The following is a 23838-nucleotide window of genomic DNA, read 5'->3' on the forward strand; positions in this document are numbered from 1 at the left end:
ACTATTCAACACGCTCCAATCTGATTATGCTATTTAGCTTAAATAAGAGGGAAAGATTGATTAGAAGCAGTTTAGTTTGTTGATCTGAGCTTCACATCACTGGATGCAAGGGATAATAGTGGTTGCAGTTTCAAAGTAAACACTTTGTAAGTACGTTGTGGGAAATCACAAAGGCAGTTCAGAAATGAGAAACTGAATTAATTTATAAATTAATTTATAAACAATTAAAACAGCACATCAAAAGCAGTGAAAAAAATTTAACGTGCGCAGAAGCTAGTGAAAAACATATTTACTACAAAAAGTAGGACATATGTGTTTTATATTATTTTGTTGTAACAATGCTTTTGGACAACAAATCTTAAAAAAAAATAATTTCCATTTTAAATGGTGTCACATTTGTAAGGAACATGCACTTGTGGGATGAGGAAAAATTCTGCCAAATAGCTCATTTTGCTGTTGTCACTTGTTTTGAGCTTCTGCAGGTGCTGTCAATCAGGAGCCAAGTTGTAAAATTTACTGTACTACCAAGAATTGTTGCAATAATCATCCAAACACAAATTTCCTTTTTGGGCTAAATTTGTATTTGATAAATTATTCAAATGTATTTATTTCATTTATACGTATTTTGTATTTTCACATTGTTTGAAAGTGTTATTGTTTTTATTCCCCCATTTTTTATGACATAGTGTCCCTTTTTTTCAAAGTTTCTCTATTTTTCAGCTGAAGTACTCAAACAAGAACTTGACATGGACCAAGAACCAACGAAACTCAGCTTACAAAAGGTGAAAGTCTGTCTGATGCTCACACACTGACCTGCGGTTTGTCAGTGTTTTCATTTACACTTGTTTTTTGTATCCCAGATATAGTTCATCAAACATGGAGGGCACTCTCACGAGGCAACAAAAATATGAGACAGACAGATTTTCCTGCTCAGTGGCACCGCAGTACTGGACCTGGGGAAACCACATGAATGGTAATTTAGACACTTTATTATGCAGAGAAAAGAGGGAGGGAAGTGGGGTAAGTACCAGAGGGTTTAGCCCACGACTTAAAGCGGGAAACTAAAAAGCAGATAATACCAAACCCCCAAAGTGGGGATGGATTTAACTGCATCCCTGTGAGAATTATTTAAGTCCCTCCAAGAAGTGTTATTAAAAAAATAAATAAATAATAAAAATCTGAATTAGGACATGTTCTAAAAGCCACCATCGTCAGATCCAGTACAGTTTATATTCACATAAGCTCATTTCATGAACTCTGTTTTATATTAAGTAATTTATGCACTTTTTTTTTTTTTACAGACTGCAAACGTTCTGTTCAAGAGCGAGCAGCTCCRAACTACTCTTGGACACCAAAGTACGCCCAGCCTCCCTCTGAAGCAGCAGATTATCAACACAATGTGTACATCCCAGGCACCACGTCTGACTGCAGCACGCTGAAGCTGACGCCCAGAGGAGAGCTGGATGTTTACAACACCTTCTCCACCTTTGGGAAGAAAAAGAAATTCATCTCAAACTACYAACAGTCTTTTGATACAGAGGATGAAGTCATGAGCAATGCTGGTTTTAAATGAGCAGCGGAGACGCTTAGTTTTGTGCTCGCTGAGTTAAATTGCATCTATTGATGTGAGGTCCTGTGAAAAAGTTATGAACAATTAATATTTAATCTGTGCTAGAAAACTCTTTGAACAACATCAGTTTCGGGAAAAAGAGTTTATATTGGGCTGATTCACAAGCAAACGATSGGTTCATTGGAAACTAAGTTCCAACTTTTGACATTTTTGATCCAGTCAAAGATATTTCTAATCAGTTTATGCAAATGCTTCTTTATAAACAAWTGTCAGTTTCATATTATGCAGCTATTTCCATTGAAATCTATGGTTATTTGCAACTTTAGATGCAGTATTTGAAGCACATCAGTTGCATGTCAGATTTTTTTTATGCTGGAAAATAATCGCAATACAAAATGAATAATGATGTAAAAGTTACTAAAAATATTTTTTAAAATTGTAGCTCAAACAGTAGAATTTCATTTTATTTTTTGACCATGTTCTAATTAGCTATTACCTCATTATTCTAGTTGAAAATAAAGTTCCATTCCTCCGATTTGTGGTTGTCGAAGACATATCTGCAACAAGTAAGATATTAACTCTTTCTACAGAGCCTCACTTCAACCATCTGAACAGTCCATTTAAGATTTGGTTAAACACTGACTGTGTGCTGCTAATTTTATCGTAGCTTTAAATTGTATCTATATAATTGCTTTGAAGTTTCTGTGGCTCTGTTAGTAAATGTTTTCAAAACTGTTTCAATTACAGGCACACACCTTTCATCTTTTAAAATGAAGGTAATGAGTAAAACKACTGAGGAAGTACATTTTATCAGTAATGCGGTTTAATAAAACTATGGTTTGTTGGACCAACAATTCTCTGTTAGCACAGACTGATAGCAAAAATGTAAAGAAAATAGATTTATTGTAAATATATTGTAATATTATTTTTCTGTAATCCAACGTGTGTTCACCTATTTCTGAAGAGCTTTAAAAAACAGTCCTAATGCACTGACATCTCTGTACATACATTTTTGTTATTCAGTTGATATTTGTTGTCTTAGCTCTGTTACATTGCTGTGTACGGAAGCAGTAACTGGGAAAAAAAACTGCTTAGAATAGCTTTTAAAATAAGAGACTCTATTTGATACATTTAATATACTTGAAAAAATGTACAACAAACCAAAAAAATAATGAAGTTGTCGTTCACGCATGTTTTAGATGACTAATGAAATAATGTTATGTAATTTTCCTGTCTAATTGGTTCTAGTCTCCCAGCTATGCAACCATACAAACTACTCTTCTTCATTGATTTGCTTTGCAGCAATGATTTGATCTCTTCTTGTCTGAAATTGTTCATATTTTAAGACACAAATACATAAAAAGTCACAGTTTGCTGCTCTAAATGTCAGGCTGTAAGAGAGAGGAAAATATATACATTATCAGTCAGTCATTGCTTACATTACTACATTCTTACTTTATTTACCATTAGTCTTTGTCTTTGAATAAAACAAATAAGTTATATATCTGTATATACAGTTGTTTATGTTCAATAAAGTGTATCAATAAATCATCTTTCAACCTTTTGTTGTTAGTGGTTCTTTTTATATTTTTTTATTTATTTTTTTCTTGGTTACTGAACCAAAGTCATTGCTTTGAAGTGATGGTTCAGATCATTTAAAGTTCAGTTCTGAACAAATATCATCTTACCTGTTGTAGATCCCTGCTTGAATGTCCTTACAGGAATGTAATTATGAACCAACTAATGAGCTTATTATTTATTATCATTTACAAGCTGAAAKAGCAGCAGCTAACTTTAGCCCTCCAGGTTCAGCCTGGGACACTTCTGACATCAATGTCATTACATTTCTTTAAAAAATAACTGTCTAATTTAAAATGGATGTTGGTGTGAAGATTTGTAGACCAGCCTTTATACGCATTAATTATTTTACTAATATTATAGAAATCTTCCTGCTTTAAGCTCTGTTGTATTAGCTGTTAGATTTCCAATACGGATCAAATAAAACTCGATTTGTCCAAACTGTGTAAGTTTAAAGACTTGTTCATTAACTTTTAACAAAAACTTCAAAATAACTTATACATTCCTTTTATGTGTGCTGATTGTGACAGAAATAAGTTAATTAGTGATCAGTGTCCATCTACTACATGTAATAGGATGGCACACCCTATATTGTATATAAGCATAATTGCAGATCTACATTTCCCACATTCAAAAGCTAACAGCAACAATCCTCAGTTTGACAGTGTAGTGGTTTAATGAGTGAAAGAGTATTATTGTGTACTCCTAATTACAGTTACAAGTGATCTTATAAGAAGATCTGCTGGTGCTAAGATGCCTGAATGGAATGCTGTAAGAGCATTATCCTCTGACTGGCTTTCAAAAAACAATGTATAAAAACAGAAATCCTTACAAAAAAAGTTATTTGCTCAACATCTGGCATTAAAGCTCAACTGAGTAACTGTGTCAGTTTTTGAAAAGGCTCTCTTTAAAAGAGGTGTCAGATTTCTGCTAGCTGCCTGTTTTACCGAGCACCCCATTGAAATGAGATCAATGTAGTTAAGGCAGCTAATCCCTCCAGCTAAATGTAAAAGACAATAGAAAATGCCTGATCATGTGAATAAGAAAAAAATAAATAAATAAAAAGGAAGAAAAAATGAAATACTCTATTTGTGTGTTTTAAGGCTGAGGATTTCTTTTAACCTTTTCTCTTGACATTCTGGTTGGCGAACCTCTGGTTTTAAACCAGTGCTGCAGAGATTATCCTTCAAATCCACCAACTCTGGCGGAGCTGCTGCAGACCAGTGGGTTAATCTCGAGCCTGATTGCCTCAGTGAACTGCCTTATGGTCMAAACGCTCACTGCCAGGAGCCAGATTAAATTCAAAGTTGGTAAAATGATAATAAAAATGTCAAATTATCAAGTTATAAAATGCTTTTAAGAGTATCTGGAAAATAGAAGGGACGTAAATCTAATCCAGAAAGCACTGCAACCACATATCCTCAGTTATTATTGGTAATTAGCTTAAAACTGTAAAATGGACTGAATTTATAGAGCGCTTTATCAAGTCCCTCCGGACCCCAAAYCGCTTTACACTTACAGACATTCACCCATTCACATTCACACATTGATGATGGCAAACTACATTGTAGCCACAGCTGCCCTGGGGCACACTGACAGAGGTGGGGRTGCCATGCACCGGCGCCACCGGACCCTCTYACCACCATCAGTGGTCAAACATTGRAAATAAAAATGAGGAGCTTTGCTGATCAATAAACAATTATTTCTGTGCTACAATCAGGATCATCAAACATATGCAGAGGTATTTTCTTGAGTAATTTTTGGTAAGAAATGTACTTTTAGAAGTACTTTTACTTCACTGTACTTATGYTTTTACTTGAGTATTATTATTATGAAGTATTGCTACTCTTACTTGAGTAAAGTTTTGGAATACTCTACCCCCAGTTTGTAAGTTCACAGAATGAAGAACAAACATGTTTTAACCAGAAATACATCAAATCAAGACCTACACTTTATGTTGAAGTGAGACCTCTTGTTTGTTCACAATCTCTGTTGTTTTAATGCTATCCTCTACCTACTGAGTGAGTAAATAGTAAACAGTAGTCACTGGAAGTTCTTTACWCTTCGTTTCAAAAGTTTCATAATTAGAAAAATTAGACTTGGAAAAGTGTTTATTCTACTGAAATTTGTTATTTTGTAATTATGTGTAATTATTATTGCAATGACTGTAATTTTCCTTATTTTAGTTTTTAAGAACCCTAGAATTTGCACATAACTTTCTATTTTTTATGAAATCGTTTTTAAATATTAAATCAGATAATATGATCAATGACTCAGTGATTTTTGTAATACTTTTGTACTCTTACTTGGGTAATTTGTAGGACAGTTGAGTAAAAATATGTAAAGGTAGTGCTACTCTTGCTTAAGTACTACTTTTAGGTACTCTACCCACCTCATAGCATATGTGCAACTTAGATTTTAACATTTGTAGCTTTTTTAATTCAACATCTGGCCTAATTTCCACAGCATAGAATAAACCCTATTCACGACTCTCTGCAAAGGTTTCCCGGTGAAACCCACTAGAGAGCAGCATTTCCTCACAGATACCAGTTTTCTACAAGACTGACATGATTTTAGCCTGTAGTTCTTCCTGTGATCACTACTTTTCAAATACTTGGAGGAATGACTGTCATGAAGGAGTTATGGATTTGTGAAATGTGACCCTCAGTCATTAGATKCATARATATTTGGACAGAGACAACATTTTCCTCATTTTGGTTCTGTACATGACCACAATGAAATGTGAACAAAACATTTTATGCAGCTGAAGTTCAGACTCTTAGCTTTAATTCAATGGGTTGAACAAAATGATTGCATWGAACTGTGAGGAACTAAAGRATTTTTTAGACACAATCTTCATTCCAGGGGCTCAAATAATTGGACAAATTAAATAATTGTAAATAAAACGCCGATGTCAAATACTTTGTTGAAAACCCTTTGTTGGCGATGATATTTTCTTCCTCTTTACTGCTCTGTCAGGCCTTTACTGCAGRGGTTTCTAGTACCTGTTTGTTTGTTTGTGGGCCTTTCTGTGTGAAGTTTAGTCTTTAATGAGTGAAATATTCAGTTGGGTTGGATCAGCTGACTGACTTGGCCATTCTAGAATATTCCACTTTTTTTGCATTAACTAAACGCCTGGGTTGCTTTGGCTTTATGTTTTGAGTCATTGTCCATCTGTAGTATGAAATATTAAAGGTAGTGCGACCCCTGCTGTTTTCTGCATGACCTGTTCACCTGTTCCCCTATGTTTTGTCATGTGTGTCTTTTGGAATGGGTGTTCTTAACTGTAATGTAATTGTGCTCTATACAATGACAATAAATCATCATCATCAAATGCTGATCAAACAGTTTGGCTGGGGTTGAGCACACAGTATGTCTCTGAATACCTCCAAATTTATTTGACTGCTTTCTTTCCATCATTCTGATACAGGTTGATCTTGGTTTCATCTGTACAAATAATGTTCTTCCAGAACTGTGCTGTGCCTTTTTAGATGTTTTTAGCAAAGTTCAATTTAGCCTCCTTTTTTTTGATTCTTGGAGCTTGTGAGTGGCTTGCAGCGTGCAGTGAACCCACCACTACCATGTTTAGCTGTAGAATAAACACCTTTAACTTTTTTTCCAACTTTAAATTTCATGACTTTTCCTAAAGGGACCCCATCATTAGAAAAAGTGATTCTTTGTTTTGTTTATGTTTCCATGTGGGCTGTAACACCACTAGGGTACAAAGATTATCATATGGGTCATTTTGACCCGTGATTTATAAAAGGATTTAATATGTGAAATTATTTCAGCTGTCACTGGATGGTGCTAAAGGAAATGAAACACTGATGCCCATCATATTRGTGTGTTAAAAAAGGGACTTTTTTGTGTAGCCTACTATTACTGTTAAATTATCTTGAACTTATTTATCAGAGGCAAATATTTGCTTCAAAAGCTGTCCTTAGATATTGTTATGGCAATATTTATTTAACAAAGACAGAAATACGTGGTCCAAGAATGAAGGTACTCTGTGAGCTGATCAGCTGAGTTTTATTGCAACAACAGGAAACACAGAGAACAACCTGCTCTGTCTCTGTGCCTCTGCTTCTCTCTGTCACTGTCTCTCCACACTGCTCAATGTGTCTTGAGAGGCCTCATTTACAGTATTTATTACCAAACACCATTATGTCATATTAGCAAGATTTGATACAAGGTCAATGGAAAACACAAAGATAAACACAAGTGATATCTAAGAATGACTGTTGTTAGCAAATCTTGTTGTGACGTTAATCATTCTGTCTGTAGATGAACAGCACGTCATGAAAACCTAGGTCATTAAAGGATGTCATGAATTACTTGCTTAAACATAAAAGTATTAGTTCCATTACAATATAGGTGATGCTTTGTTTCATGTTATTTTACTGTTTTTGAAGTTTGATGTTAATGTCATCATTTTGTTTAGATTTTATTTAGTTAGAAATAACATCACAAAACAGTAAAAAAAAGTTTGTTATTGTCCTGATTCAGAAAAAAATATATGCCTACTGTTCCTACTCTTGTACACACTTACATTGTTTAAAAAACTGCTTCAATTTATTCAGAAGTTTTTGTTTATGTATTTATTATATGACCAAAGTGTCAAAATTGTCATCGACGTATCATCTTGATAACCATATAATGTACTGATTTGTATTTAGTGACTAGAGTCACCGTCTTTGGAGCACGATGTGGGCTGTAAACTGAAAAACTTTAATAAGAAAATTTCAATAAATAATTTTACTGAACAAAAGCAGACAGGGTTTATGTGCTTATGGAGAAGGCTTTTTTCTGACCAGGTCAGTGCTGATCAAGATAATCCTTATCAATCCCTGAACCACAAATCTACTTAAAAAGAAAAARATGAAATTGTCAAATTCATCTTTTTTCCTTCAAAAAGAAAATCAACAGGATTTATTTGGCTGTGTGTTGCTCATTTATTGGCATAAAACTGTTAAATATTACATCGCCTTTTTTATAAAACCATATTATATATTATATTAATGTTTATTGCTAAATCATAAAAAAGAATAAAACCCCAGCCATAAAAAATGTCTTAATGGCTAAATTTGTTGGTTGATGGAATATAAAATATAGAAATAAAACAAAATATATCGGTGTTAAAATAAAAGGATATTAAAACATGAACAAAAATATACTGACTTCATTTCTATATCATAAAACCTATACGCATGCTGAAGCTACCATGAAAAAACATGCTCATGTTTAGCTTTGAGCTATAAATGCCATCCTAATGTGCACCATGTAAGCTGCAGACAGACTGTGCTGAGATCATTTAAACAARGGAGACAAAGATTTGATGCTATGCCAATCATTTCCTTTCCTGCATTCTATCCTTTCATGCTGCAGGAAATTGAGAAGAGCATGAACATTTGACAGCATTTACAGTACAATACTGAAACAGATACTCATTTATCAAGACTGATTCTTCACTCCACACAATCATCATGCTTACATAAGTTATTAGAATCACAGCAATAAAAATGAATAAATGCAATCCTAAGGTGTATGAGAAGAATCAGATTTTGGTCATTTGAGTATGGAGAAGAACCCAGGAAGTACTGTATATGTGAAGTCAGAAGCTTGGTTGGTCATTTACATCCATTGTTTTAACTCATCCTGATGCAGATCAAACTATCTTTTCACTGATGCAGCTGTGTGGCTAAAACTCTTCTGACACTGGCTGGTATCTTAAAACTGCAGGTCCTGATGTTCAATAGATTTTTTTTCCAAGAACCAATGTATATTTATTGTTCTTAGTTGTCTACATTATAATTTAAATGTGACCTYCAACAGACTCCAGTGGCRCTGAAGGGACCCACATAACCAGAAGTAACGCTGATGTCATACTGTATGTACATGTGTAGTAGATTTTCTTCAATAATTACGGACTCGATATTAATTTATCATTAATTTAATGAGAAAAAACAATGTCATGTTGCACATATTTATTTTTTTCTTTCATTTTATATAAAATATTTAAAATACATCAATTACAACTCCATCTCTATATTTCATTATTTATAATATTCTGAAATCATGTAAGTTAAAAATGATTGTCTAATAATTGTTCATAATCAACCAATTAAAATATTTATTGAAACACTTTTTGTATTGAAAGTATAACACAAAGCCTTTCACACCAGGTAAAAACAAAACACAAAATATGCCAAACAAACAACAAAAAAACACATAAAATCATTTAAAACAACTATACATTGCAAAATAGTCCAACAGTGGTAACTAATGTGTGGATGGAATTAAACACAATTTTAATCATTAAAAAAACACTAATGGGATTGAAATATAATGTAAAAACATTGCAAAAACATGGATAAAATAAAAACATAAAACCAAGACAAAAAAGGCAGAAAAAATAAGCTAAAATGAAATAAACATAACTACTTTCCTAAAATGAGTATTATTATTATTATTATTATTATTATTATTATTATTATTATTATTATTATTACGCTCACATATCTTCCTTTTCAAGCCCCAGTCCCTGTCCAACACGTCCCGGCCCCCCGCCCGCTCAGACGCTATGTCCGCCCCTGCCCCCGAGCTCTCTCTGCTCCTCCAGCGGTTCTTCTCCTCAGATGGCCTGCTGCTGCAGCTCGCGTTACAACTCGTGGAGGCAAGAATGACCTCGGGGTTCCCTCCCATCAAGGCACTCTACTCATAGAAACGGATTTGAGGCGCTTCTCTTTTACAAAAGGAAGGGGGGGAAACCTGCAGTAATAATGGCGTTMCATGGTGCACCTGTGTGGACGCGGCTGGTCGCGGCTGTCTTCACGTTCGCTGCGCTGTGGGGATCTGCGCTCTCCATCACTCGCTACTCCGTACCGGAGGAAATGGAAGCGGGCTCCTTTGTTGCCAATCTAGCCACGGATCTGGGTCTGGARGTCCGCAGCTTGGAGGAGCGCAACGCAAAGCTCGATGTCATTCATAGCAAGAATTACCTTGACATCAACAAAGACACGGGGGAGCTGGTAATCCGCGAGAAAATAGACCGGGAGAYCATATGCATGACTAAAACAACCTCGTGCTTTCTGAAGATGGACGTCATTCTCTCAAACCCTGTCCGCATTTTTAACATCGAGCTGGAAATCATGGACATCAATGACAACGCGCCTGTGTTTCGCAGGAAGACAATGCACTTGGACATTTCCGAGGCAACCCCTCCCGGTGAGAGATTRTCCTTGACAAACGCCGTGGATGCGGATGTGGGGGCGAATTCTATCAAYACCTACTATTTGAGTGAAAGCAAATACTTCAACATTGACATACAAACGGGCAGCGATGGTTCCAAATATGTTGATTTAGTGGTGAGTGGCCATTTGGACAGAGAGGAGCATGCAGTCCATAATCTGATTTTAACAGCTGTGGATGGGGGGGTTCCTCCCCGCTCTGGCACAGCCAGCATCATTATTAATGTCTTGGACATTAATGATAACGCCCCTTCGTTCAGCCAGTCAGTGTTTGCAGTCAGTGTTTCAGAGAACTCTGCAGTAGGTTCAGTGGTTATGACCTTAAACGCAACAGATTTAGATGAAGGCACGAACTCCCAGTTGATTTATTCATACACGCTTTACACCTCAGAGAAAACGCAGGAGCTGTTCTCCCTTGACCCAAACTCAGGTGAYATCAAAGTGAAGGGGGTGATCGATTATGAGGAGAGTCAAAGTTTTGAGATGCACATCCAGGCTCAGGACGGAGGGACAAACCCACTGTCAGGACACTGCAAAGTGATAGTTTACGTCACAGACATAAATGATAACTACCCTGAGGTGACCATCAAGTCCCTGAAAAGAGCGGTGGCCGAAGACATCTCTGTMGGGACGCTGATTGCTGTGGTCAGTGTCAGCGATAGGGACTCTGGAGAGAATGGGGAAGTGGACCTCAAACTTAACCAGCAAGAACTTTTACCGTTCATCCTGAGTAAATCCTCAGAGGGTTACTTTGAGCTACTGGTAGCAAAGGAACTGGATAGGGAGATAAAAAGCAAGTATGATATCACACTAATAGTGTCAGACAGAGGATCACCACCCTTGTATGAAAATGAGACCATCACCTTGGAGATCCTAGATATCAATGACAATGCACCCACTTTCTCCCAGTCTTTCTACACAATCCATGTTGTGGAGAATAATCCACCTGGGGCGCTGCTGACATCTCTAAGTGCATTTGACCCAGATCTCAATGAGAACCAGTATTTGGTTTATTTCATAATGGAGAAAGAGATCGTTAACACATCCATGTCAATGCTTTTCTCCATCAATCCAGAGAACGGGGACCTTTATGGCCTAAAGACTTTTGACTATGAGAGAGAAAGGGAGTTTTTGTTTCACATTGAGGCGAGAGACTCTGGTGTTCCCCCACTGAGCAGCAATGTGACGGTTCATATTGTCATTCTGGACCAAAATGACAACACGCCTCTCATTGTGTCACCTTGGCGGGCACACGGCTCTGTCGTTGAGGAGGTGATACCGAGGTCCACGGAAAAAGGACACTTGGTGGCCAAAGTAGTRGCCGTTGATGCGGACTCTGAGCAGAATTCCAGAGTGACCTACCAGCTCCTGCAGATCAGTGACTCAACACTCTTTAGCCTGGATCAGTATAATGGCGAGATTCGAACTACAAGGATGTTTAGTCACAGGGATCCAAGACAGCAGAGGTTGGTAGTTATTGCCAAAGACAATGGCGAGCCTGCTCTCTCTGCCACMGTCACCATCAAGATATCAACAGTGGAACATGCCATGACCTTCTTAGAGACTACCGAGTTGCCTCTAGAGTATGAAGTCTTCACAAACCTAAACCTGTATTTGGTGATTGGTTTAGGAGCTGTGTCGTTTTTGCTGCTGATAACCATCTTGGTTATTATTGTCCTCAAGTGTCAAAAACCAAAGCCAAAGGCCATCAAGATGCCCCCAGCCAATAGAAACAGCATGATCAGCCAGAGGAGTTCCACCATCGCTGATTCCACCTTGATCTCCAGTGATGCCTACTGGTACAGCCTATTTCTTGCAGAAACCAGGAAGGGTAAAGTGGTTGTGAGACAGCCCATAATCCCCAAAGGAGCTGGCTACTTTGTGTCCAGTATACCCAGGAGCATAGGCCCGAGTGAGACGACAGATTCCAGAGCGTCCACACTGGAGGTATGTTGATATGGGAACAACTGTGTATGAGGGGAAAAAAGATAATAAAATAGACAACAACTGTGTTTTGTGGAATGCAAAAAAAAAAAAAAAAAAAAAAAAACTATATATTATTTGTTGAAGAGGCAAGTTTTTCTTAATATTTGACTACCATTTGGGTTGAAAACAAAGATTTCAGTATGATGATTTACAATTTTCATACCAAAAATGTATATTTTCTGATGTACATTTTTTATTAAAAAAACAATAAGCTCCCTGGCTTCTTGTTTCAAACTTATCTAGCTCTAATAAACTTGCACTGTAAGCATCTATTAAAAACATTACAATGAAAAATATACTTATGTACAATAGTTTTTCTATATTTTCTATAATAGTTGCTGTATTGTAAAAATGTATTTCCTCTCTAACCCTTATAGTCACTTGTTGGCAAAAATGTCTGTTTACTGCCTATTTTCTACCACTTTTGAAAGTTAAAGTTATTTTTATGCATTGCAAGTGCAAAAATCAGAAAAGTATGTGAACAGTTGAAATTTTTTCAGGATTTGATTTTAAAGGTCCAGTGTGCAAAGCTTGAAAACAGTAGAGATGGAAAAAATAAATTGCATGTAAATTTTGCTGTTGGTTAAGTATAGTATGAATATATTGTATGAATTAGGATAGGGCTGCACTAAAAATAAAAATAATCATCATCATAATATCAGTGTGCACAATAGCTATATTGCAAATGACTTAGACTACAATAAATTAAAGGCGTTTATAAAGTATATCATTCATGTTATGTATGCTGATAATATATCTGGTCAATTCAATGAATTCACTCTGGCCTTGATGCCCACACCTGTTCAGATGATGCCATTACAATATAAGTAGGGAAAATATGGGTTAATGACAGCTGAGATTGTCATGGCAGTATTAAAAAATATATTGCACTTTGCAAGTTTTTCTAATATTGTGCAGTTAATTATCACATCTTGCATTTTTTTCTTTATACCACTTGCACTTACTAAGAATAATGATGTTTAAAAATATGAAATTCAGCTTGTTGATCAGATGTGTAGTTGTAGATCAAATTTTCTACACTTTTATTCCATAATTAGTCTAAAAATCCTAGCCTGCCTTCCCTCCCCCCCAACCTCTTAAATCCGCCTCTGTTTGATCTTATGTAGTATGTAGGTCAGGCATTGCAGATACATAACACACAATCATAGCATAACCAGTAGGCGTAAGAGGGGGAGCACTACAAAGGAGCCCAGATTCGGAGGAGTTCTCTTCAAGGACAAGAAATATGGCTGATCTAAATTTGATGCGTTCTGAATCCTCAAGCGGTTCTCTGGTGCACAGTAAACTGCTATCAATTTGTAAGCACTGAAAATTCTCCAGATGTTGTTTGTTTTGTTTTTTTTTTTTCCCCTCATGCAGGTGGTTCTACAAAGTAAACCTAACCATGCAGTGCACTGAGAAATTCAACAATATAAATATGAYTGCAGGTGCACATGGAGGGTGGGGGACGAACTGATGTGTGTAATCTGTAATGTGAGCTTGAGTGTCACACATGCCACTGAACTTGTTTCTTTTTTTCTGTTCTGAAGTTCTCAAAATGAACGGAAGTCCATTCTACAACTGGAGGTATGCTGGTTGCTAACTACGCTTTTGTAGAGCCACTAATATTTTGTTGACATTTTCTATCCGTCTTTTCTATTTAATACAAATGCTTGGTTAGACTCAAAGAAACCGATTCAATGAAGTGCCGCACAAATCTTTCACTCAATCCGTTTGAGTTATCATACTATCCAAAGTAAATGGAACGGAATCCAATATTTCCACTCATTCRTGGTCAGACTGTCCCTCGGAAACACAACCATTCGCTTCAATCCAACGCTGCTGTGAGCACTGAGATTGAAACTGGCTGCTCTCTCAGGCGAAGCAGCCTCTCAGRTTATATTGAAAGCTGAGATTAGAATAAAATTGGCTGCTGGTCAGATTTCTCTTCTGCACATCTGGCTGTAGGTGGACAGAGATTCGGGTTAAAGTGATGGTTCTGACAGTAAAATAAGAACAGGGAATGCATCCTTCCATGTAGGTTTCACATGTCTGCACATAAAGCCCGCTAGAAGCAGGGAACAAATATATTTTCTTCTACAAAACGTATACAGTACTTAACTAAAAACACCACAGTTGACTGTTTTTGCATGCTTTAAATATATATTATACATATGGCCTTTATTTTATTTGTTATGTATTTCAGTCTGACTGATACGAATGATTTGGTGAAATGTGCAGAATAGAAAATCAATCAAACATAAAAGCGAGTAATTGATTCCCTCTCCGTTCTAAATGACCCTAAAATTCCACAGCATGTCACTGATGGTGGCAGTAACCAGTCACGATCCAATGTTGCATGAGTGAGGACTTTCTGTTTCTTCGTATTGTGGCTGGCTTACGTTTGTGACTAATTTTCTGTTCTGTCTTGCAGCAGGAGCCCCGGAGAGATCGGCGGTGATCTTATCTCTTCGTTGGAGTCTAAAGATGAACCTTTCCTGTGACTCACAAAGATCATGTAACACAGCTGTTTGTTTTTTTTTTTTTTTTCATGCAGAAACTCAAAACACAATCATAAACCTACATATGAATCAGGGTAAATAAGCTCCTTCTATACATTTGATACATTCATAATTGTAGCTGGTTACAGTATTTTTGAGATTCAAGCATTGCCCTTGGGTGTTCTTTTTTTTCTAGTTTAATTTTTATGTATTTCAGGAGACCTTAAGTGTTACAAGACTAAAACTTTTATGTAATTTTATGAAAACAAAACAAAAAAGTGACACAGTTTTAGATTGTTTTCTATATGTTTATTGTGCTTGACAAATTCTGAATGTCGAAAAAGAATGAAAAAAACAAGTAAATGAAAAAAACTAACTTAAAAAAGTACTTTTCTTATTTGATTGTAGGTGCAGTAGTTCTATAGAAATTCTAATGAGGTACATAAGATAAAAATCTAACAATATATGTGCAATTCAATCTTTGTGTTACTTGATACATATGAGTTGCACTGCAATATTAAATCTTTTGAGCCAAATCTATATGTGTTAAATATTTCTATACAATCAGCTTATTTTTCTCTTGTCGGAGAAGGGAAGTSTTTGGCTATTAGAAAACTGTGCCGGAGTGGGGAAAAGTTGAAACAAACAAATAAATTGTATTTTATCCAAATTTATTTTCAGATTTAACTTTCCCCTGTATTTTTTTTTTCTGTCTATATAAGCTCTTTTTAACTTTTAAAAGGTTTAAGAAAAAACCAAGGCCAAACTTAAAATGATGAAAACAAAATGTTTTGAATTCAAATTTTGACCTAAAAAAACTTAACTATAAATGTGTTTTATGACAAAAACTGATTTTTTAAAATGTATTCAACTTTGCTGTGAGGTGCAGACAAGGTGTTCTTTGATAAATAATGTTTTTTTAGATGCATATTTTACGTAATAACTTTAATTGCTGCTTCTGTGCGCTTCTTTAAGGACATTTTGTGTTGCATATTTGTAGTGTAGTGCTTATGAAGTTGTTTTGGTCGTGTACATGAATAAAAAATGAAACGAGAATACTTCTCTTGACCTCAAAGGTGGTGCAGTTGCACCGCCACGGAAAGCCCAGGACTTTTTAACTTCTCTGGAACAAGGAGCTTTTTAAGAACGCTCATTAGCGTGCCGAATGATAAAATGTTACGACATGAGCTAGGCAGGATGGATTATGGGAAGTACGTGGTATTAATTATAGCCACAGTATTTTTGTGCTGACTCCGCTGACAGTGCAGGAATGGTATTAAGCGGAGGAGAGCACTTTGAATTTGGAGTATGCACTGAATCTAAACATGATCCTTCGCTCCCTCGCTAATGCAGCAGAGATGGGATAGTTCTGGATGTATCCAGCTCCTCACTCTGAGTCAGTGAAATCTGACCTTCCCTTTTATTTTCTCTCATATTTTCAGACCAAACTTTGAAAGCTGTTTATTGGACTGAAGATTTCACATGATGAGGGATCTCTTGCTATAGTGAGCAATTCAAGGGATATTTTCAGCATTTTGATGTGGGATTCTGTGGAACCTTTACGACCAATTAACATCTTGTTGTAAAAAGCACTTTGAACAGCCTGAGTTTGGAGAGTTTACATCAGACCAGACCAGATTCTTATAAAAGTTGTGCGTTGAAGCAGCCAAGTGARCAGCAAAATTGATTTGTGAAATTTCAAGTTCATACATGCAGGTGCATGACGCGGCACAAAAAAAGTTGAAAAATGTTCAACTTTTGTCACGTTGCGCTACAACCAATCAGCGAGGGTTTCATTGACTGACCAATGAGCTGAGCTTATAGTACACACTGCAGTCAGTGAACATTTTCAACATGGAAGAAAACGTTATTGTAAGTGKGTCCAACTTTGCACGTAAAAACTGCTTTAAAAATGTCAAAATCCCTCCAGTTTCATGACCAATCAAATGATCTGTGCCAGTTGGTGGCAATAATGCACACCATTTGTTTATTTTTATTTTTGCCAACCGTCAATAAAATCTACAAGACAAAGAAAAACCAATCAAATTCTTGGAGATAAGAGGCCCGATGGTGCGATTCACAACGCTGCCATTGCTAATGCATCCTGTTGGGTTTCAGTCCGGCGATGATTGCCACCTGTCATTGTCATTTGTTGAGCCCTTAAGACAGCAATTACCTACTTTATACTATAGTTTGGATTAACTATCATTAACTTCTCTAATAGATCAAAGAATCATTGCTTTCAGTCTTAAAATATCTTCAGTTTTTAATGCTGTGATAGAAACGTTTGCATCGACATCATTTCATATTATATTATTAAGGTAGAAAGATTAACTAACTGCTTCAAATAATAGAATATTACATAAATAACTTTGTGATATATAACATTTTAAAGCAAGCTATTTTAAAATGACAAACTTTGGTCGGACTAATCATTAGCTCTTCAACCTCATTAACTGTAAACTCCCTTTCTCCAAATGGAAGTTGCTCAAAGTGCCATCTACAGCGGGAACATTTAATTTGTTGTACAAATTCTCCCATCAAAATGGCTGGAGCATCCCTTTAATTCCAACAGTATTTATCTGTTTATCAAGTTGCACATATGATGAGCTCCTTGCGTGCCTTTTGCCTTGTAAAAAATGACTGTTGACAACTGAAAAAATGGCATTTCTTATAGTATTACAAATTAGTTTCTCCCACAATACAGATCCTGAACTGCTTGGTGGACAGGAGGACTTTTGGATTCAGAACACATCATGAACCCGTACATGCATTTACTGTAAATTGAACTGCTTTATAGTTTATGTTTTTTTATATAACTTTTTTATTATCTTGTGTGTTCACTGTGATCGAATGGCACAGGAGGCGCTTGAGCTCCATGTAGAAAACAAGACTTATTCCTCATCTGTTTCTTTCTCTGCAGCTACTTCGCCAGTCAGGCTGTACAATACGCTTTAGTGATCACATCAAACGCTCTCCAGTGTCATTCCATTCAGCAAATCAGATATAGTATGGGTGAGAATGGTTTTGCTTTGMTATCGAGTCTAGTTAACTGACAGATTTTTTGATGTTGCTTATTTGATTCTAATGTAATGCCTGATCATGCTAGTTTGAATAAAGATTTTTAAATCTGCCTCTTTGTTGWGTCTGTGGTAAAAACATGAAACAGAAGTTAGCAAAAGCGACTTGTTTTTTGCCCCTCCCACTTTCTCTCTTTTTCTTTTAAATTCCCTCTCACACACGTTTTGACCCAGTTTCTCTTTATAACSCTCTGTGCTAATTCTTGGAAATTAAAAACTGAATTAGGGAATATGGTCTGCTGTGTAAACTTTATCAAACAAATAATAACTTTGTCAGGATTAGCACAGCTCTGAATCTGACTAACATTTTTGGTTTGATCACACAAGCATGAGAACATAGTCCCCAAGTTGTTGTTTTTTTTAAGAATATAACATTAACAACTTTCATGGTACATTTTAACATACAGTAATAATGTTTTACACATTTACTATAGTAATTTTATATAAAAAGACATGATAATGATGAAGACAAAAGTTATGATCCTAAAATCTTGTAACTAATTTGRAAGTTACAAACAAATAAACTAATAAAAAGCTTGGGAGGAAGTTAATAGTATTCTTCAGGACACAAGCTTTCTGGAAAGCTAAACTCTACATCGAAGGCCTTGAGGTCCAACTTACTTGTGCTCTAAGAGGATCTGAACTAGGTCAGCAGAGCTGAGCAGCACACCAAAGGCTACAGACGTGTGCAGAGTGCTGCTGCCATCAGTTCTCCCCGGTGGGTTTGATTTTCAGAATGGGTCCTCTAACTGAGAGGGTTGCACAACAGGCTGTCTGAGGGCACAGCTGTGATTTTATAACTTCAAGGAAAAAGTGGACTGTTATATTATTTTAGGCTTAACATTTATTTTAAAAGGGACAGTTTTATAGACATTTTATTGTWCAATAGTTTTAATTCTTTTACATGTTCGCTGTAGTAAAAGTTGAGTAAAATACCACAAATATCATTGCCAGAATTTCACCTTTTAAAAAAATGACGTTATACTTAACAGAATATTTATTTGAAACTCTAAATTTCACAGCTGAGAATTGTTTACAATATTTTTTTTAATTTATTTTAACTTCAAATTTATAGTAATTTACTGGCAGCTGCAGATGTTAGTATTTCGTGCAGCACTCTGACGTAATCAAAAGCTCAATATTTGTGGAGCTCATTCAAGGTCCCCACAGGACCCCGAAGATGCAGAATCTTAATTGCCCAAGCATGTTTGTATTTAAGAAGTGAATCCTTTTAAAGTACTCTGATACTATAGTATAAATATATTAACCACAAAAAGGCCCAGTGTACATTACTCTGCTTCCTCTGCTCATGTTTATAGTACAAGCTGATCTGAGGATAAGATGTGGTCAAAAGTMTGGCTGAGTAACCCCATTACATTGAGTTCACTGCTGCATTGCTTTTGTCTCTGGACTGCTTCATAAATAATTTTGCGTTCTTTRTCCATTGCAGTAAATAACACTTTTGTTTGCATGAACTTAGACCTGCAGATTGCAGTCTATTGATTCAGTAAGTGTTTCTTCACTGCAGACTTTTTGTACTAAGTCCTTAATTACAGTGTCCAAAGTGAAAATGTTCAAAGTGAAATAAGGTTGCTTTGACATCTTCAACAAAATTTCCTGCTTTTTCTTAATTTGAGACAGATTGTATTTAATGTGTATAAATTATATTTCAAATCTTGCCCAAACAATAATTCTAAACCTTGAGTTACTTGTCTTTWTTTTTCTAAAAGTGTTATTAAAAAACAGTTGCTCTCTGTTCCTGKATATGACATGTCGTAACAGTCTCTTCAGGATATTAGACCTAATATGGTTTTCTAATTATCATTATGAACATTAGCTCCTCCACTTTTCATTGTGATGAGATTCAATTGGGTCGTCCCGGAGCAACCATTGTAAGTCTACTGATTTATTTACCATTCTGGGTTGTTTTTGGAACTGCATCCTCCGTCAAAGTGTGGGAGAGCTTGACCTATTTATGTAATACCCTGGCTGGAGCCCATAGACAATGAGGTCGTCGGCCTTTTCACCTCAGAGCTTTAGTTTGCACAACAGCTGAAAAGGATCAAATTAATAATTTCCAGCAAGCGTTTGTGTGGGTTGAACGGCAGCCAGGAGGGAAACTGAAGCACCATTCACTTGATTCTYAGATGGGGGGGATTTGCACAAAGACAAAAGAGTCATTGCACTGCTGCAGAAGGCGATATGAGCAGATTGCCACTCAGATTTAGGGATGCATAATGGACTTGACAAATCTGTTGCTGTAGTTGTGAAATTCATCATATTAAAAAATGTGAAATGATGAAGTATGCTTAAAACGTTGAATACAATTTTTGTTTTTATTGTCAACAGAGTAAACATGAATAACACACAGGCTGGAGATCTACAGCCTGTAATACTGAATGATAGATGGAGGAAAGCACAGTGAGATTTAAGCTGCTTTCTTGAGTGACGCCTGTGGCAGGTTATTTATGTGCATAGCTGCCCTTGCTGTGGGGTTTTTCCTGCACTAGTTAATGTTAGCAGTTCTGAGCTGCCTTTGAGATCACTGCATGTACAGTAGTAAAACATCCAGCAGGATTTCTAAAGCAAGATTTTTACTTCCTAAAAGTTGTAAAATATAAAACGTCTTCCTATCCACTCTAAAGCATTCCTGCAGTCATACATTGTTACATTTTCAGGTAAAATAAACTAACAGATATAGACCTGGTGAGGGGCTTTGTTCCATCCTGCTGTTCTGTGGAAAGGTTCTGATAGAATTGTATTATATGTGCTGTATAGCTCTTTGCACAGCCTCGGTTTGGAGAAATAGTTTAATTCTTATTTGGCAGACAAGCTCACYTACCAAATGTGGCCTTCCACAGCATTTTCTGAGAACTTCAAGGTGTATTATTGGCTTAAATAAAGTTGCATTAAAGCAACTGGGCATGTCTAGCACTGACAACATAATGTTTCTTCTGGAATAACAATGCAACGTAAAATTAAATGCAACACAGTAGCTCCTAAAGTATCATTTGTATAAACCTTCAAAAAATGTTTCATATTGGAGCTGTTTTATCATAAARCACAGCAATACACTTTGCTCTTGGCTTTGCTCAGACTAGCGATTAGCATGTCAGTGTAAATGACTATTAGCTAATCCAAACAAGGCCATGACTAAAATTTATTTGAAACAACTCCAATGTCAAAATTTCATGGCTGTTAGAAATGCTACAGCTAGCTGCRACAGATGCTGTTTGTGGCCACAGATGACAAAGAATCCCAAATACATAACTGTGCAACAAATTTGATTGTGATGCAGAAGGTTCTAAAAATAAAACCAATAAAAAAAACATTTCATTCAAGGAGCTATCTGCAACAGGTAAGACAGTAAGTGTTAATAAAACCCACTTCAGAAGATCTGAACCATCCCTTTAGAAGCATCTGAGAAGTATTTTGGTCTAAAAGGAGGAGTTGGTGAGCACAGTGCTGCAGTCCCAGGGTGCCAAGCTTGACTCCTACAGACCTGTCACCACACTGGGGTAAAAATAAAGCACGCTTTTGTGTGGGGACAGTACATCCGGTTTAAAACGCTGATCACAGCTCACATATTCATCAAYTTGCTGTTGCTATAGAGACACAAGTCTTATGCAACAAAAAGAAGATGGTTTCTAAAACCAGGCAGGTAAAAAAATCAGCTTATGTGAACTGAAAGCTTCTTTTTTTAATTAAAGCTCTTTAAAATTAATGTAATTTTTTTCGGTCTGTTGCAGACCAAAAAGAATAAAAATCTAACCAGTTCTAACTTTTCATTTGTCAACATATTGTGATCTTAGTGCATAAAATGTGTTTCACTTTCACTTTTATATGGCATTTATACCAAGATTGGTTGAGAGGAAAAAAATATTACCTTTGATTAGTATTATAACTCAGATTGATCCAGATAGCTTATTATAAAACAGGTCATGCTGCCTGTAAAGAAACACACTCATTCTGTGTCATGTTTTTCTTCAGGCCAACAGGACAGCCTTGCCCTGCCAGATGTTGTGACSGACTTTGATTTGGATTTCCCCAGACCTCTCCCTCTCTTTCAGATAACTTCCCTCTCCCAGTCGAACATTACCACTAACTTCTTATTTTGTGGTTTATAGCAGCCAATATCACTTCAACTAAAAGCTTTCTGGGGTTGATATTCAGTGATACGCCTGGTTTGTTTTGACACATGGAGGCTTGCAACAAAATATGCATAAAAGAAGTGTAGTTACAGGTCTGACCATTTTTATGTAGGCCCATTTGTCCTTTTAAAATAAGTTTGAGCTTAAATGATATATTTGTGCACAAATTTAACTCATCAAGTCTAACTAGTGTTACAAGTTTGTTACCCTGTCTTCTCCAGTCTCAGGAAAAACGTATAAGTTTATTTGATTTGTTAGGTAATGTATTCATTTTTATTCAATCAAGCAAATTCAATTAGGATCACAGATCTTTTTAGCAGTGGATGTCTGGGCCTGAAGGCAACCTGATGTGCATGTTTTGTCTGTGGGAGGAAACCAGACTACAGGGGCGGAGCAAGTTTTTTTTGTGCAAGGGGTGGCATAGGGGTGGTCATACTGTTAGATGCAAGCAAATACAGAATTCCTATTCAAATTCGGTCCAAGTAGAGTCTTAAATTTGTTTGATTTCCACAACCTTTGCMCTTGTAAATGGGCCTCAGCTGTTTTATTTATAATCAACTTGTTACTTCATGTCTAAAGATTGATTAAATCATCACAAAATCTATTAAAGGTAAAAGTACACTGTTAAATACCTACTGTCAAATTCTTAACAACCAAGCCACAGCAGAATGTCTCACGTGATGCCATCATAGTTCCTGATACACTGACACCTCACCAAGTTTAATCCACACTGGTTTGTGGATTTCTAATGGTTACCCCACTGTTCCTAGGCTTGTAGACCTCACCAAGTCCAGCAGAGGTCTTTAACTCTGCTCCTTGTGACCCAATGCTCTGCATGTTTTAGATGATGCCCTGCTTCAGCACATCTGATTAAAATGAATGAGTAATTGACAGACTTCTGCCAAACTTGAGGAAGTTCTGAGTATAGGTAATTTATTTATTTTTTTAATCAGGTGTGCTGAAGCAGGTAAACAATTAAAAACAGCTAAAATATGCAGGACTGTGAATCATGAGGAATAGGACAGAAGAGATGTCTGCATCCAAGTTCTAGCTGATATTTTATGTTAAAGCAGAGTATTTATCAAGGATGAAAGAGGCCCTCAGAGTAGTATTCTTATAGATTTTCAGGACAGGATGAAACCAAATGTCGTCTTTCTGTTTACGTCTTTTTGAACCATTGTWGAGTGTTTTACAGATAATCTGGGACAAKGCTTTTAATAAAGATTGCTTGTATCTCCACTCAGCCTATGTGCATCGGTTCAGAACTATAGAAAGGCACATGATCAGGGGCTTGCAGATGAAAATTTGCTGAACATGTCACAGAAAGTCAGACTTATTTCTTAAAGTGACCACCTCTATTAGAATTTACATAAAATATAACCATTTTTAGATTATGTTCCCCTGTGGAGCTTTAATTTTCTAAGCCTGGGGAGGGGGTGTGTCTGTGTGGGGGGCATGCAAAGGGCGAGACTGTCAGCAGCTTGTTCCCAAGGTGCAAAAACTGGGACATCATTCTCCTGTTTCCTTTTTGTTTTGGCTTTTCTTGCTGAGATAAGATAAGCCCAGGAAGTCAAACAAGGATACAGAGAACATGAGGCAGTGCTGCTGTGTCTGGAAACACTACAGCCTCATCAGAGATGGAAATAAATCTGCTTCATTCTCTGTTAATTTGTTAACGTCACAAGCTCAGCACACTTGCATGGATCTCCTATAGGTTTATGGATT

The 23838-nt window shown here is 36.4% G+C and overlaps 2 protein-coding genes across 4 annotated transcripts in view; both read left to right on the forward strand.

Moving 5' to 3' along the window:
• Positions 1-3134, forward strand: part of LOC106519378 (protocadherin-10) — a 6629-nt gene extending 3495 nt beyond the window's left edge. The window contains exons 2-4 of one of the 2 annotated variants that reach the window (XM_014011012.1): positions 721-782; positions 861-973; positions 1302-3134. In XM_014011012.1, the coding sequence (XP_013866466.1) occupies positions 721-782; positions 861-973; positions 1302-1573 (447 nt within the window). In that variant the 3' untranslated portion in view covers positions 1574-3134. Of the gene's footprint in view, positions 1-704; positions 783-860; positions 974-1301 lie in introns of those variants that run through there. The other variant, XM_014011013.1, reaches the window with a different exon arrangement.
• Positions 3135-9728: 6594 nt separating this feature from the next.
• Positions 9729-18016, forward strand: LOC106519379 (protocadherin alpha-C2). Of its 2 annotated transcripts, XM_014011016.1 has the most exons (3): positions 9729-12342; positions 13932-13968; positions 14816-18016. In XM_014011016.1, the coding sequence occupies exons 1-2, from the start codon at positions 9928-9930 to the stop codon at positions 13941-13943; spliced, it is 2427 nt and encodes an 808-aa protein (XP_013866470.1). In that variant the 5' UTR covers positions 9729-9927; the 3' UTR covers positions 13944-13968; positions 14816-18016. The 2 variants fall into 2 exon arrangements, with proteins under 2 accessions (XP_013866470.1, XP_013866469.1); XM_014011015.1 differs by lacking the exon at positions 13932-13968.
• The last annotated feature ends 5822 nt before the right edge of the window (positions 18017-23838 follow it).

The sequence above is a fragment of the Austrofundulus limnaeus genome, unplaced genomic scaffold (genome assembly GCF_001266775.1).
Source record: "Austrofundulus limnaeus strain Quisiro unplaced genomic scaffold, Austrofundulus_limnaeus-1.0 Scaffold76, whole genome shotgun sequence".
Lineage (NCBI taxonomy): Eukaryota > Metazoa > Chordata > Actinopteri > Cyprinodontiformes > Rivulidae > Austrofundulus > Austrofundulus limnaeus.